At 34.9% G+C, this 17,222-nt stretch overlaps 2 protein-coding genes across 2 annotated transcripts; one reads left to right on the top strand and one right to left on the bottom strand.

Annotated features, from left to right (window-relative positions):
* Positions 1-1,044: 1,044 nt before the first annotated feature.
* Positions 1,045-10,476, top strand: LOC133321011 (dihydrolipoyllysine-residue succinyltransferase component of 2-oxoglutarate dehydrogenase complex, mitochondrial). The gene is made up of 7 exons (XM_061530117.1): positions 1,045-1,246; positions 1,792-1,901; positions 1,996-2,085; positions 5,980-6,540; positions 6,600-6,744; positions 9,947-10,252; positions 10,334-10,476. The coding sequence occupies exons 1-7, from the start codon at positions 1,163-1,165 to the stop codon at positions 10,466-10,468; spliced, it is 1,431 nt and encodes a 476-aa protein (XP_061386101.1). The 5' UTR covers positions 1,045-1,162; the 3' UTR covers positions 10,469-10,476.
* A 1,955-nt stretch (positions 10,477-12,431) lies between these two features.
* LOC133321012 (uncharacterized) lies at positions 12,432-14,952 on the bottom strand. The gene is made up of 3 exons (XM_061530118.1): positions 14,739-14,952; positions 12,687-13,559; positions 12,432-12,627 (listed from the first exon to the last, which is right to left on the bottom strand). Exons 1-3 carry the CDS (start codon positions 14,950-14,952, stop codon positions 12,434-12,436), a joined length of 1,281 nt encoding a protein of 426 aa, XP_061386102.1. The 3' UTR covers positions 12,432-12,433.
* Between the last annotated feature and the right edge of the window lie 2,270 nt (positions 14,953-17,222).

Below are 17,222 nucleotides of genomic sequence, written 5' to 3'. Positions count from 1 at the left end.
TGCTACAAGAATTTGTTCTAACATATGTAGTATTTTTTAACATATAGGACTGGTAATTCAAACCCATAACCTATGGTGCAATAACAAGGCGTAGGTTTCATCTTGAAAGTTGGGATGGCGAGTCATACACTACCTAAGGACTACAGACCAATTAGTCTTTCTTCCTTTCTACTAAAGACTTTAGTAAGGTTATTAGACTCTGAAATTTGGCACATCACTGACATGAGGTGGTCAGGCACCGAGAAGAATATGTAGAGCTCTGGTTATACATGGTCTACGTTCCTTGACATTGAATTAGCCTTCTAACGGATTGGATTGATAGAATTCTGGAAAGTAGAATTATCAATTCATCCTTTGGGGAGAGTGAAGAAATCTGTCAATAGAGGCTCCCCACAGGGTGGAGTATTATCTTCTCTACTATGACTTCTGGTGATAAATGAGACACTTCTGTAATTCGATCTCCTCAGGATAAAGTTTGTAGCCTATGCCAATGATGTAGTCCTGAATGTCGAGGAAAGCACAAATAAAAGTCTTATAGCGCTCTACTGCTGCAAGAACTCTGTATGTAAGAGCTGGGGATTAAAACTGGAGATCATACACTGGCTGTATATAACAGTTGTACTCCCCAACCGTCATTTGCCTAGGTTTCTGTAATAGGGATTCTTACCTCTGGTCGGTCTGTCGATATTTACAGACGGGTCGAAGATTCATATTTACGTGTGAACACAAAAGTAAGAATCAATTTTTATGACATTGATGGCTCGTGTGACAAAGCCTTAACAAAGTAAATAAATTAAATATAAATTATTTACTAAAATATTACCAAATTAAATTTCATCGTGCGATCCGCCCTTTTAAATTGTGCACACCCTTGTTTCATTATTTAGTACTTATTGACAGTTCATTTGAAATGTTATGACATTTGCTATTGTCAATTTTTCTCAGCACTCTCAACTCCTGTAGCAAATTTGACAATTTGTCGCTTTCGAAAAACGTTCATCGGGTGCTGTTGGGGTCGCATGTCAGCGGTCTGAGTTAGACTAGAAGAAAAGAAAAGTTCCACCTGACGAATTTGTGTAACCGTGTAGATATTCAAAAATAGAGTAATCGGAAATATTTTTATTGTTATTCCAAAGAAACGAACGAATTAGACGTGTAAAAAATGTCCGGTATTATTTCGCTAACATCGCGGCGTTTACCGCGTAATGTGCTCAGCCTGGGCATGAAAGCGGCTCGCAGCCAAGAAGTAAGTTTGCTGGAATCCTACGCATACATATAGAAAGTGCAAGGTGAAATTCTTATGGCGGGGCAGGGTGGGGGGTCCTACAGTGCGAGTGCCGTGTCGACCGGACTGTTTGAAGTGGATGTGTCTGAAGAAAAAAAGAAAACTTTTCGCTCGAGCATCATTATGTAATTTGAGAAACAGAAAGAAAATTCAACAGTGAAGAAAAAAGTGTTTGACGAAATTTGAAATTCCAAAATTATGCAAAAGCCATAACACGGCGATGATGAATCATTCACGTGACGGTGATAATCCATTTCAGCAACAATTTGAATCAATGAATATTTCACTTCTTCTCTTTTTGTATTTGTCGATTTGGATTTAAAGTATTTATGTGTTGCCAGCTGGTGGCTGCGCTGTTCGCTTGAAATACAGCAAAAGGAAAAGTGTTGTGCAATCAGCAGAGCTGCGGATAATTTCGATAACGTTTCTGTTTTTTATTTACTTTTGCAACAAAAACGAAACAACAACAACAATAATATTAATGAATGGCATTTGTGTGATTGCAGGTTAACAATGCCAATGCTGTACGTCAGTATGCCCGTCTAGCTTCCAGACAAGCTCAACTTTTGAGCCAAATTGGTGGTGATGCACAGACCTCCGCTGTCAGGTTAGTAGTGTGATGTCACATCGACAAATATCAGATGGTGTTGTTATTAAATGTTTGTTTGTCTATTCTATTTTCATTGCAGACCTTTGGGCGTTGTAGCTAGCCAAAGTTTCCACACCAGTGTCAGCCTATGGCAATCGGAAACCGTTAAGGTACCACCATTTGCTGATTCCGTATCGGAAGGTGATGTAAAGTAAGTTAAATGATTTTTTACTATTCCTTTTTCCTGTTAATTTTTATTATTATAAGTGTATTTGATTTCATTAGCTTTTGTCAAGGTTTTGAAAGTAGGTCAATGCCTTCGGCATTGCTTTTTTTTTTTTTTGCAAAATTTCCAGTTAGAGATGGAAGTAACAAAATCCCATTCAAATACTGATTGAGATTTTTAGTATGAATTGATTTGGAAGTAATTAACCGCGTACTTTTTTGTGAACTGAAACTTGTTTGTAAAATAACAGAAACTTTCTATTTTCGATAATGAATAAATAATAATGCATTGCATATTTGGATGTTAAACATTGCGGTAATTTTTGTGTGGGACACCCATTTTTTATACCCTTGATTATTAGATTCTACGACAATCGTAATCGGAACCTGCCGAATATTTTTAATAATGGATACACAATAATGCAGTGCATGTTAAACATTAAAGTAATTTTCGTGTGGGAAACACATTTTTTATATTCTCGTGATTATTAGATTCTACGAAAATCGGAATCGGAAATAAACTTTTTATTGAATAATGTTCGATCTTCTGCAATATTAGCATTGAATTTTCACCCAAACTTGTCTACTGATAAATAAAATTACTTTTTGGAAGATAATTAATATGCGTTCTCCTTCAAACTAGCGGTTCGTGATCTAAAGAAGCATCTGATATTTAATGTATTTATTTATAAAGCTTTATCTTTTTTTTAGACACCTATCATTTTCACCTACTTGCTTAAACGATAAGATTTTTTTTATAGATAATCGTAAATTATTTGAGCATTATTTTTTGCTCTGTTTACTCGACCTGATACCGCAATGCAAGCCCACATATCAACAAGAAAATATTATTTAGATCTGCACTATATGGCCAAATTCTTATTGGTTGCCATGTCAGAAAGAAAATAAATGTCTGATGCAAAATAAATTCAAATTTCGAGACGAATAAATCAATTTCTGCTATGACACATTATTCGGTGCCTGAAAAATTACTATTCAGGGACGCTAGAAGGGAAGAATATCTGTGAGATGAAATCGCTTTGAGGGAACCTAGTTGAAATTTTCTAAGGTATACTGCCTGTATCAGATTTTTCATTGATTAGTTTATTTAACTGAAGAAGCAAGGTACAGTGATTTTGGAAATAAAAATTTTACTGCGCTTAAGAAGCAACGGATTGATTATATTTTAAGGACAACTCTCAGAAAATTTATAAATTTTTATCATAGATAGCCCTTCAAATAATCATTACAACATTACAAATCTGCTCGCGAAGACTGGAGAAATTTTAGAAAGTCTTAAATTCAAGAGAAGTTTTAAATTAAAATAAAAGAAAATTTTGCTCGCGTAGTCCACTTTTCCACCTGTCCATAGGAGAAAGCCCTAAATATTAATTTTAAAAATTAGTTTTATTAAATTTCTTCTTGAAATTAAAATTAATTTTTTCAAAATTTTGAAAACCCATTTCTTCCAAAGCTGAACGAACTTGAATATGTGATCTTTGTGTCCTTCTGGAACCTATACTAAATTTTATTTCATTGGGGTAGATTTAGGACCTTTGCGTGCAATGGGACAAATTTATGTAAATCGATTTAGATCAAACTTGATACATTCGGTGCTCATTTACCTATAATCAGACGAAAATATATATGTGAGCATATATAAATGTGAATCGATTTCAACGAATCTTGCCAGAGATTAATTTATATTAACTTTAATACATTGTACAAAATTTTGTGTCAATCGTACAAACTTTGGGTCTTTAGTGCACAATTTACATAAAATCGGTGGAAAAGATATATGGGAGCTTTATTTGAACCGATTTTCACGAAATTTAGCACACATAGTTTCAGACCCAATTCGGTACGCTATGCGGAATTTCAGGCACTTTTTTATTACATTGGATGAAAGATATATAGGGACTATATTAAATCGGACGAAAATATATATGGGAGCTATATATATAAATCTGAACCGATTTAATTTCAATAGGGGTTTTTTGGTAAAACAAATGAGCTGTCCCAAATTTCATCCAAATCGGGTCATAAATGCGACCTGTACTTTTTACAATTTAACATGCACGGATGGACAGACGGACGGACATGCATAAATCGACTTCTATTCTCAAAATAAACCATTGGTCTTTCTCGTTTCCTTTGGCTGTTACAAACATATGCAGAAAGTCAAATACCCTGTACCAAAGTGTGGTGAAGAGTACAAAAAGTACTGGAACAAAACGCCCGCCTCCGTTCCAAAACATTTCGTATTATTTACTAGCTTTACTATTAAGTACTGGAACAAAACTTTCAACGGTAGATAAAATCATTTTAAACAAATGTTTTATCTTTGGAAATACTTGTTTAATAGATAATAATGTTTTCATATAATCCTTATTAAAAAAAATTAAACATAATTTTTAATTTGGAGTCTTAAAATGTCAAGATCATATATTTTCATAGTGCCCAACATCGAGAAAAGATGTTATTTATTTATTATAGTATTAACATTTTAGTAAATACAATGCTAATAATAAAAGTATCTAGCATTGGCTATAATATTAGCTTTGGGATGATAGATGAAACAACAGTTAAAAAAAATATTTTTCAATCTTTTTAAATAAAACACATTTTAAAAATTGCTAAACTGATTCGGGGACAGATTAGATAATTTCAGAAATCAAAAACCGAATGACACATTAAGTACATATATGCCCACGCCCAATTCTATATACACTTAACCAAAATTGAAAAAAAAATGATAATATAAACGAGTGTCAATGATTGATTTCCTTCGCTCACATTTCTCAAATAGACCACCAAATCTGATCAGCTAACCATAGGTCAGGTATATTTTACATATTCTATTTTTTATATTCGAATTACTTTTCTTTTCGTTGATGTTGCCATAAAGAACTAGAAATGAGTACGGCATAAATTAATGGGCGCGTTATTACATCACCTAGTTTCTTTTGTCTAGCCGGTGTCTAACATTATTTGTTTTATTTTGCATATATAATTATTATGCATGCGATTGATCAAGTTCATGTGCTCTGCAAATTTAATTTTCTAAATCACTTTCATTGACTGTTAAAGTGTCAATAAAAAACATAGAAAAGTAATGAGAAAGCACTACTTGGATTTAAAAAATAATCTCCAAATATGATTAATGATATCGTTTTTTTTCGATAGTTCTAGTTGGGCGTATTTTCTTTTCGATAATGCAGGGAAAAGGGCTTGTGTTTTTATTCTCCACGAAAGTCAAGTTATTATCGTTAGAAATACTTTTAAATAACGATAAGATTTCAACATGCAGTAGAAGGGGGAGTTATGTTGTGTGTTATCGTATAACTTTTGAGATAATTTTTAATACAATGTGATGATTATAAACATAACCTTGAGATTACAAATATTTGCAAATTATAATAGTATATTTTTGTTTATAATAATGAAGTCTAAATAGAAGTGAATTATGAATTTTGTTATTAAATTTAAAACAAGTCTCAAATTTCGGTGACATCTAATATGGAGGAAAAATACTAATTCTTCTAATACTAATTGGAGAAAAAATACTATTGCTAATGTTTTTTGGTTCGCACCTAATTCTTGTCAATTGTATATTTAAGACGTGGAAATATCCGCCCGAGAAATATACTTTTTTATTTGTTTTTGGAACCGATCATGGCCTTGTAGCTAGGTTCCCATTCATGAAGAATAAAGAAATTGAATTGAAAAAAATATCGACAATGTAGGCAACATTCCGTCCAAAGTTTTTTAGTTTATAGATTCGTAAATCGGGACTTTTTTTGTATATATATTTTTCGATCTATATTTAAAAAACCAAATCTAAATCCATATATTATTATTATTATTACTCCACTTTCAGATTCACAGTTAAGGTTGGTGACTATGTCAAGGCCGATCAAAACGTCATGGAAATCGAAACTGACAAAACCACTGTCGGTGTACCAGCTCCATTCGGCGGTATTGTCCGCAAAATTCTTGTAGCCGATGGTGATACCGTTAAGGCTGGTCAACCATTGTTCGAATTGGAAAAGGCTGATGCCGGTGCTGCTCCCGCTGCCCCAGCTGCTGAGGCACCCAAACCAGCTGCTGCTGCTCCCCCACCACCACCACCACCAACTCCTGCTGCCGCAGCACCAAAACCAGCAGCTGCTGCCCCACCACCACCACCACGTCCCACACCTCCACCACCAGTTAGACCAGCACCAGCTGCTCAAATCCCTGTGGCTACAATTCGCCCAACACCAGCTGCTGTGCCACCACAAATTAAAGTACCCCCAGCAGATTATTCGCGACAAATCACTGGTACGCGTACCGAACAACGTGTTAAAATGAATCGTATGCGTCAAAAGATTGCTGCCCGTTTGAAGGAGGCTCAAAATGTTAACGCCATGTTGACAACCTTCAATGAAATCGATATGAGGTGAGTTTGAAATGAGAAGAAATGTTCATTTTTTATTTATATTTATTTCACATTTTTAGTGGTGCCATGGAATTCCGTAAGGCCCATTTGGAAGCTTTCCAAAAGAAATATGGCATCAAGATTGGTTTCATGTCCATTTTCACTAAAGCTGCTGCCTATGCTTTGCAAGATCAACCTGTTGTCAATGCGGTTATTGATGAAACCGTAAGTATCAGATATTTGTAAGTAGTAATGGATTCAAACCAAATCTTATTGTTATTATTAATAGACTTTAGGGTAGAGAGTGTAAAATTTAGGGTACCAGGAAATACCATATGTTTTGTTGCAATTGAATAACTTTTCAACATCGTGCGATTATTATTTATGATTTTCGGTGTGGGTTATCGAGATAAGAGTCATCAGGTCATGAAGTACTGTTAAAATTAAATACAAATCACGTTTTCCCGGCAATACAGTTTGAAACGAAATGGAACCTTCTCGGAGGTTTTCTTACGGGTTCTCCTTATAATCGACATAGACTATCCCTTGTCTTCTTTCGCAGTGGTGCATTCTAATTATTCAGGGAGTCGAGTCTTTCAATAAAAAAGTCCCTCACAATACGATTTGGCTAATTCCGTGAAAACTTCTGAATAAATTTGAGATTCCTCTTAGTCTAAAGGAATTGTTTTTCGGTTATTGAATTCTTATCCCTCTCGATGTCCCCGTTGCAGAAGTTATCTGCTCTCCGGTAAATTGTCTTGTCGGAGTCTTCCTTATCATTATCACATTTGGTTGTTGTTGTAACAGGTTGGCTGTTGATGAAAGTTCTTTCCTGAAAATGTTGATAGAGAAAAAAACGGAAGAAGGAAAAGGAAAATAAATTAATTAATTCTTAGGAAATAGGATTTGAAGAGGGTAGCCGGAGAAATTGTGCAGCCTCTATTGGCTTTAGCCTAAGTCTATAGGCAATAGACTTGAAGGCTCGGACGGACAATTGAATAGATGTATGTCGTTTGGTGGTTGCTTACGCTGATGAGGCCATTTAGCATAGGAATTATCAAATTACCATTGCCGCAATGAATTTGGGGGTTTCATCTCCGCTGTGATTTAGAGAAGGTTGAATGGCCGTTCTGTTGAACACAGGGGTATCCAAAGCATCTTGCATGCCCATTAAAGGTGAATCATCCCCGAAATGAGTCGTTATAGATTTGAGGTCGGCCATGGAATAGCCACTTATCATGATAAGGATTTGGCAAGTACGCCTGAATATCTTATCGATGAGGCCAGACATCTGCAAGGCTCCGTTCGAATACAGTTGGTACCCTGACTCCAAAGTTAGAGTGTTGGTGAGGTCTCTTTAGAAAGTAGGTGGTCTAAGACCTTGGAATTGGTTATTTAGGGGCTCCACTCTCGCCTCGTCGATATTGGTATAATATGCACTCTTTCCTCCGATACTCTTTCCCAAACCCCGCTGACGGTCCGCAACTACTTACTTAGATTCGCAACTACCCAATGAATGTTATTGGATTTTCCACTATCACCAATTTTTATATATTATCCAGAACAGAATCTGATTCAGATTGAGCCTACTTTCATCTATGATTCTTTGAATTGTTGACCAAGGTCGTTGGTTACAAACTGTATATGACTTTAAGACACGAATCTTATCCACAAATGGTCTATATGGCTATAGAGATCCTGATACGGACTTGCAAAATGAGAATATAAATAGCATTATAGATCAATCTGAATGGGAAGCAAATAGAGCCAAGATCGGTTCGATAACCATATATCCATATTTTGTAGTTTCTTAGTATAGTGCATAATACAAAAATTCTAAAATTTATTCATGAAATTTTGAAGTTTTGAAATTAAATTTTTGATTTGGGCGCAGAAATCACTGTTTGTCAAGATACTTTAAAAATAATTTCAGCATATGATTTCTGTTTAAATATAAATTCTAGTTCTCGAATGATTCGAATATAATAACTTATTTCTTTTCTCTTTGTTTATGGAAATTTTGATGATGTTGCTTGGGGAAAAGAAGGTGTGAATTTCAATGACCTTGAATATATATTTTTATATATAATGAATTTTTAGCCAATGAAATAACAGTCTCAAAGTTTTCTCTAACTTATCACATGAATTTTCATTGGTATCCAAAGGCCAACAGGCTTATCAGCAGACTTTCAAAAGTTTTCTATTTTGTTTATAAAACAAAAATTTTATCTTTTGATAACATTATCATATTTTTTGGAAATTTATCGTAATCACAAGCCGCCGCCTGCCTGGCTTCTTTTCCATAATGCAGAAAAAACGTCTTAAAACAAAATTCCCTATGTACGTAACAAAAATTTTTGGAAATCATTTCACCAACAAAATGAAGTGTCATTTTTTTACCAATCTCTATTTTCTTGTTGTTCTGTTCTTTACGCAATTTCTTATCACTTTTCGTTGTGGTGGTTTTCTGGTGATTGGTCTGCTGACGTGTGACGTCATTGATGATTTTAGTTTTTTCGTTTTAACTCGGAGTATTTTTTTCCATTCCTTCATATATAATCTGTCGACGATCATGTGTTTACTTGAGTTGGTTGTTGTTGTGCGTGTGCTCTATTTTATCAAAAAAGAGGAAAATACACAATTATTTTTATTTGTTTAGATGTGCTGCGCTCTCAACGGCAATTAGCAACTGTGTGTTCGTGTTCTTGGCTATGTCCGGAGAATAAGAGATTTTGTTATTTCACAAAATATAAGTAAATATTTGTAGTTCGTCATAATATTAATTTTGGGGGTTTGTAATTCATTCACAGATTTTCTCTTTTTGGGGGCAAATTCTTGGTAGCGCTATGAAGCAGAAGCGTTAATGATTTCGCATTATGACGTTCTCAAAGTTAAACAAAAAATTTTCAACCAAATGTGTATCGGAAGATCAGCTTTTCGATGAGGAATGATCATGATCTCCTAATATAAGCTCCTGCAAGAAAAACTTCTACTCAGAAAATAGGTGTTCTTAGAGATTAAAAAAATTCTACGCAGACGAGATGAGCTAAATGGAGTCTTTATAGACGAGCTGATGGTAGTCGTTAAAGACGAACTGAAGGGAGTCTTATGGGCGAGGTGAAGTAGTGAGTATTTATAGACGAGCTGAAGGAAGTCTTTACGAGTTAAAGGGAGTGTTTATAGAAGAGCTGAAGGGAGTCTTTATAGAGGAGCTGAAGGGAGTCTTTATAGAGGAGCTGAAGGGAGTCTTTATAGATTAGCTGAAGGCAGTATTTATAGACGAGCTGAAGGGAGCTTATATGGATGAATCTTATTTAAATCCATTATTTGTTGAAACATTTAATATCAATGTTCTCATTCTCTACCTTCATTCATCCTCCTACTTTTTCTAATACCAATTACAATTTTTTATTTTAATTTCTTTCAGGAAATCGTCTATCGCGATTATGTTGACATCTCTGTAGCTGTTGCCACACCCAAGGGTTTGGTTGTGCCAGTTATTCGCAATGTCGAAAGCATGAACTATGCCGATATTGAAATTGCCATGGCTGCTTTGGGTGATAAGGCACGCAAGGGTGCTATTGCTGTTGAGGATATGGATGGTGGTACCTTTACCATCAGTAACGGTGGTGTGTTCGGTTCCCTTATGGGTACACCTATTATTAATCCACCACAAAGTGCTATTTTGGGCATGCATGGTATCTTTGAAAGACCCGTTGCCGTCAAGGGACAGGTAAATAACAACTCTCACACACATATTTATTTAAGCCAATAATTTCTGAAAAAACAAATGTTTTATTTTCTTTCGTTCAAGGTTGTCATTCGCCCCATGATGTATGTTGCCCTTACATACGATCACCGATTGATTGATGGTCGTGAGGCTGTTATGTTCTTGCGTAAAATTAAGGCTGCCGTTGAAGATCCTAGAATTATTTTAGCTGGCTTGTAAAAAAATAACACGATCCCCCAAACTCTATCTCTTAGACCACAAGTTAATACCTAATGGGAATAAAAACACACATTCAAAACCAAACAAACTAATAAGGCATACAGCTTAATGTTGCAATACTATTTAGTATCCTTTAATTTCACATCAACATAAAAAAACCTCAAATTTCATAAAATCTATACAAATTTTTATTATTTTTAATAGATAAAGGAATAAACGTACGTACATACATAAATATTGTTACTACAAGCCTTCTAAATACGACTCTATTCTATACACGTCCTTCCTTTATTTTCACAATAATTCAATTTTTATGTTTGTGTAATGATTTATTTTATTTATTAAAAAACAAACAACACAAAGAAATGTCTTTGACACACTGACAAAAGAAAAATGCAATTTGTGTTTTATTTTTAATTTGCTCAAAAAACACGATGAGGTTGAAATAGATTTCAATAGTTGTGTGCAGAATAAATGATGTATAGTAAAACAGAGGAACTTTAAATACTCGGGAACACTTCCTATACGTTAAAGATCGTGTTTAAGGTTTATTTTCCTGGGTATACGTTCCACAAGACGCTGACACGCTTCACAAAAATCTTGCTTAAATTATTTTATGCCGGTAGTTGCACTTCTAGTTCAGAAAACTCCACGCATGGGAGGAAATCTGGGGGCTGATGTTGAGAGTCGAACGTACGATCGAAATTTCGTACTTTTGGTATTCTGCCAGGCGATATCGCTTATAGTGTATCGGAATTTCGTATGCTATGAGGCGATAACGCTTAACTGTCACACGCAAGCTTTCGCTATTTTCTACGATAGTACATAAGCTATCGGCAAAACGGCTCAACTTTGAGTTTCTGCACTTTAAAGTCGAATCTATAAAAGAAAAAGTGTAAAGGCGTTTCAAATCTCGAGTTACACCCATTTGCGTTGACAGACGTTCTCATACACCATCTAAAGAGTATACCACTGTTGATAATATTTAGTACCTAGGGAGACTAAAAAAAAAAAATTCAGCTAAATTTCCAAATGCTCGAAATTTCCAAATCATCGAAAATTGGGGAAACTGTTATATTGGGAATATGTTTTAAAGTGTACCAATATAGTCTTAAACTTGGCCTACCTGCAGACAATAGGCAATTTTCTGCCAAATGTTGTCTATCTTTTCGTTGGGAGGCTGATTAAAACAGACACGCGGAACTTAATATAATGGGTGGAGGGAATAAAAAATCTGTGAACGTAAATCGATCACTTTTCATACGGAGTTGTTTTTTTTTATAATCGTTAAACTCAAGGTTTATTCATAACGTCAATTAAGGTTAAGGTTAATTAAGCCGAACTCATGCCTTAGTCTTCTATTGCGAACGATCGGAATTATTTGCGATACGCAATTATTTCTCTATAGACTCTCAACATTAGACCCCTGTTGTCTATGCACATTTAATACCACTATTTATAGACGTACAGCCAATTTTCTCGTCTAATTCTAAGAATACGTCAATGAATACAATATTTTATAAAAAATATAGCATACTTTTAGGCTCTTAGCAGTTTGTTCATTCACAATAAAACATTTCACGATGCCGATAGAAATGTCCGGTACTTACATGTGATTGTGTATATCTCAACACCGGTCCACTTTTATAGTCGGAATACCAATTGGTCAGAATTCGAAGGAGTTTATATAGACGAACTGAAGGGAGTCATTCATAGACGAGCTGTAGGGAGTCTTTCATAGACGAGCTGAAGGGAGTTTTTGTAGGATAGATGAATGCAGTCTTTATAGGGAGTCTTTATAGCTGACCATAATATGAAATCTGAGCACAATGGATATAAACAATTTCAAAATTATTAAAATACAAAATAAATACGTACATTTATTTAATTAATTATTTAATTTATTTAATTAAATTGCACTAAATTGTCTACCAAAAATAAATTCCTAGGCTTGTCTATCTTAATCTAAACATCGAATGCTCCCTTATTGTAGATGAAGGGAAACCATTGAAGCATTGAATTGACAAAAACGGGTGAGGTTAAAACTTTGTGACGGAAGGCATCAGCTTCGGGACCCATTTTTAACATATTCTCCATATTGGCATCTTTGTCGTTGGGAAAGAGGATATTGCCCGTGACAGACATTGCAGTGAATTGAGCTGTAAAAGTGAAATTCAATATTATAAAGCGTCTTATTCAAAATTCAAACACATCTTACCCCAATACGAATTCTTAATCATCATTATGTGCATTTCCTTCAGACTGGGAATTTTCTTGGAGTATTTCAGCAGCTTCAAACATTCCACCAAACGTTTGTGGTAGGTGGCAATAAAACTATCAAATTCTTGTGCCCGAATATCAACCTGAACCGAAGTGGTTAGGAAATACCATAAATCTTGTGTTGGACTACCCCATTTGCACAACTGGAAATCGACTAAGAGACTCTTCTTAACATCACCATTTTCGTCGTCGTGTGAGAACATAATATTATTGACCCACATATCACCATGATTGAGGACATTGAACTCGTCCGGGTTCACTTTATTGATATTTATATTGACGTTGTAATATGTTTCAAAATCCAATTTTTTCTCTTCGAATTTTTCCATTTCCTCCAGACCCCATTCACGCATTGCCTTAAACCATGTATGAGTACGTGATGGATACATGGCAGCAAATATATGTTTATTGGCATCGGATATGAAACTGCGATGGAAAATTTCATCATAGGGTCCATTCACTTCATCACATACCGCTGAGGCTGCATGCAGTTCGGCTAATTTTTCTAATACCAAACGGCTATATTTCGAATCGAAACCCTTTAAACGATCCATATTTTTAAATTTTTCTCTACTTAAATCTTCCATTACGAGAACGGTGCGTTCGGGTGTATCTTCACAGTGTAGACATTTGGGAGCAAGTTGTATCTCAACACCAGCTTCTTTGTAGAGTTTTTCAAATTTAGCCAAATAATCAGAATACATTTTCATTTCCTTGGGGAAGAGATTCATCGATTTGACAAATTCCGAACTTTGATTGCCGCTTTCTAAGACGGTTTTGAGGATATATGAAACTTGTTTTGCAGCGCCATCTGTAAGAGGGAAGATAATGAAGATTGCAATAAATAAAAATGGACTTAATTTACAAAATATGGTCAAGACCAACATTGAAAATTTTCTGCCAGAAGGTTTCTTCTCTTCTGGACAAACGAAATACAAAACTCCGGATACTTAGGACGAAAAAAATCAGCTAGAGACTTCAACATACTGGCTTTATCAATGTAAAAACATATACAATTTTGCCAGGAGGTCCATTATCCTCTGCCTAGTTATAGCCAAATCGCTTGAAATTGTGGCTAAGACTTTCAATGTATCGAAAATTGGCCAGAACCTTTAGATGGAGGGCTATGTCAAAACATGATCCTATATTGAACTTTTTCTGCGAAAACTTCTTACCTACAGCTAAATATGCAGGACCTAATTATGTGAGATATGTCAAAATATAGACCTATATGCTGATATTTTTTCGAAGAAATTTTTTAGTAACGAAGAACTCGAAATAGAATATTTTATTCAAAGTTCGCTTAGGACTATCAAAATACCGAAAATGGGGCGAGAACCTTAAATGGAAACTATGGCAAAACATGAACCTATATTGTATATTTTTTGAGAATAAGGGTTTCGGCCACTATGAATCCGGAAAGCCAACTCTGCCTTTGGAAAATGTGGCTATTACCTTCAAAATACCGGTGGTACCATTTTCATAGCATATCCATCTTACTCGATTAGACCTTAGGATAGTTTCGTTAATCATTGTTCCCGAATTTTTGCTAAGATGATTGGTCTGCTGTAGACTTTCCTAGGTAATAGTAATAATTATTCGAAACCCACATTGAAAGAAATTGTCCTCCTCTACTGGAATTTAAATACGCCGACACACTGTTCACTGCATTACGCCATCGCCATCCTAGGAGTAGCAGATTGAAGAAAATGTCAAAAAATGGGCCTATATCGAGTATTTTTTGAGAAGAATGTTTTTAGAAAAGGAACAAATGTGCCCAGAACACGTATTGGAGTAGATCCATTTCCGCCTTCGTCCGTACGAAATAACTCATGAAGATATCGACTCACCGGGCAGAACTCTGCGTTAACTCGGGAATGTAGTGAGAGTAGGAGCAGAATCCACACTAGAATTTTATTGTAGTAATGAATACATATACTTTTTGGGCTCTCCACAAATATATCGATCTGTTGCAAAAAGCATATCTTACCTGTCAATATAACATCGATGACAACACGAACCATAATCGATGTATAATTTTCACCGGGCGCTGTTGCAGCAACTGCCTTAAATTTAGATGTTTCTTTGAAATTCTCTACATCTTTTTCAAGAATTGGTGTAAAATAGGCTTCATTAATCCATTCGGGTATGCTTAAATATTCATTAGGGTTGATAATCTCGGTGTCATTACTGTTTGGCGCCATATTAGTTTGGGGTTAAACAAATTGATTCTGTAGGATAAGAAAGACGATAATAATAATTTATTTAAATGATTTAAACAATGCGGTAGAATATATTAAGTTCTACTATAGAAGTTAGATTTGAATTATTCCCCTCTTTTCATAAATAATACACAACGCAGTTGTCAATATTTGGTTTTCCAATTATTTGTTTTTTTTTATTATTTTGCGTATCAACCATATGGACACATAGATAATCGAACAATCCAAGATTAGTAGATATGGCATTAAATTATAAATTAATTAACTATAATTAAATTCAACATGCTAATTGTTATTATACACGCGTATACATGATGTCTATATGTAGATACAACAGAAATTTGTTATCAATAACTTTGTCTGTAATACGTGACATTCTCTATTCCCTTTGAAATTTTTTAGCAAATGCTAGTTGGCACAGTTGGTGATAAATTCACTTATCAGGGTAATGAGTAAGGTAATCAGTTGCATATCTGATAAATGACATGTCACGGAAGACAGTTTAGCAATGAAAGAGTTTAAATCCGCATCGCTCAGAGAATTCCAGGACAATTTTTGCTAATGACTTATATTTTCAAAAATATTGAAAATAATATGACAACCTAAAACAGGTGCGTTGCGCGATCTCATTTCTATCAGTTTTTAATTGGTTGCAGTCCGGGTATTACTAAATTCTTGCCATGCTAACAAGGCTATACTCGATGACGCATGAATTCGGAAATAGGCGACTGAAATAGGTGGGGTTGCCTTGTCAACTTTAAACTCAGACGCCACAAGACCAAAAAAGTGATGCAAAATTCGGATACGGACACTTCTTTAAGTGCTAAAAGTACAAGTTAACATTCAACGCAGAGGACATTAATCAAGGGAGGGGACAAATTCACTGCTGTTTTGAATGACATTGCTAGAAAGAGTGAATCTCTTCATAACATTATTGAGGAAGTCCAACTTAGTCAGAAAAGCATTCCGGCTGACATTAGAGACAATGTCCCTATTTCGAATGAGGAAAGCCATGCTGATACTACAGTGTATGTTACAGAATGATGCCGACCTTTCAAAAGTAGAAACTGCCCTAACTGCGTTTGCAGTAGCCGATAATCTAGTGTTTCGGAGATTCGGTGGCAAGTAAGCAAGATTAAGATTAAGATTGACGAGATCCTTTATGGTTGTCACCTCATTTTTGCAACTGGAACAGATGTAGATGTTGGTTTGGAAGCAAAACTTTGGTCTTCGCATAATCAAATGTCGAAATTCTTAAAAGCTGTGTCAACAGACTACTTCGCAGCTGCATAGGTTAATGAGATCTCGAGAAAATTTGTAAGTAGTAACCGGGCGGAATTTTCCGCCACTGGGGGAACCTGTATTCAATTTGCAACATTTGTAAATATATTAGATCATTAGATATGGATAACACTGAGATTGTAAATTGGAAAGTATATGAAGGGGATTTCGTTTCGGATCATAGACGATGTTATCAAAACGTTTCTGTGTTGCTTTGGTTTTCTTGTCCAATCACCTACTCTGGGAAGAAATCCCAACTGGTTTGGTTCATAGGGAGTATTGAACGAAATAATGGGTAGTGGACTAACTGCAGACGATTTATCAGCGATTAATTTTTCGGCTTGCAGAGTCTTTGGCTCATGGAGTCAGATATAGCGAAAAATTCCGCGTCATTAACTCAAAAATCGTTTTATTTATGCCGGTCTTGCAGCAAATGAGCGATATGATCATATCTTGCGTATATACAAATTCGTGATGGGTAATTATATAAACGTTTTGGACCGACTTTAGTTATTTTTATACTGGTTTTACTTGAATGGCTTCATTAAAAATTAATTCGTTTAAATTTCACATATGTATCCCAAATTTTGTTTGTAAAAAATTTGAAAGGGTTTTAATATTTTCAGCAAATAGTACGTTTACATTATACTGAATTTCTTTAACCCAGTGGGTTATATATATAATATAGGATAACCCCGTACAAACTTCTATTTTAAAGGCCGTTTAAGATAATTTGTTTTGAAAACATAGCTAAAAAATCTATTCAAAAAGATTTTTTTAGCTAAGCCTTTGTGGAACTTTAGTGACAACTACGTTTGAATTGGTCTAAATATGTTTGATAAATAATTTAATGTTTGATCAATGATGCAATTCAATGTTTATTTTACACACACACTTTCAAATATTTAACGAACTGAATTTTAACCTTTCGAAATTTCTCATAAATTTTAAAAATACACAGTTTTCACCAA

The sequence above is a fragment of the Musca vetustissima genome, unplaced genomic scaffold (genome assembly GCF_032173495.1).
Source record: "Musca vetustissima isolate MV318-11 ecotype Yass unplaced genomic scaffold, APGP_CSIRO_Mvet_v1 utg42242, whole genome shotgun sequence".
NCBI lineage: Eukaryota > Metazoa > Arthropoda > Insecta > Diptera > Muscidae > Musca > Musca vetustissima.
This window is presented reverse-complemented; position numbering and strand designations above follow the sequence as displayed.

What these genes read in the sequence shown, in the direction of transcription:
- LOC133321011 (XM_061530117.1), top strand. Translation starts at nt 1,163, where the DNA reads ATGTCCGGTATTATTTCGCTAACATCGCGGCGTTTACCGCGTAATGTG. An exon ending in GTATCGGAAGGTGATGTAAA is followed by an intron (nt 2,086 to 5,979) that starts GTAAGTTAAATG and finishes CTCCACTTTCAG; the next exon opens with ATTCACAGTTAAGGTTGGTG. An exon ending in TTCAATGAAATCGATATGAG is followed by an intron (nt 6,541 to 6,599) that starts GTGAGTTTGAAA and finishes TCACATTTTTAG; the next exon opens with TGGTGCCATGGAATTCCGTA.
- LOC133321012 (XM_061530118.1), bottom strand. Translation starts at nt 14,952, where the DNA reads ATGGCGCCAAACAGTAATGACACCGAGATTATCAACCCTAATGAATAT. An exon ending in CATCGATGTTATATTGACAG is followed by an intron (nt 13,560 to 14,738) that starts GTAAGATATGCT and finishes TCCCTCTTACAG; the next exon opens with ATGGCGCTGCAAAACAAGTT. An exon ending in GATTAAGAATTCGTATTGGG is followed by an intron (nt 12,628 to 12,686) that starts GTAAGATGTGTT and finishes TCACTTTTACAG; the next exon opens with CTCAATTCACTGCAATGTCT.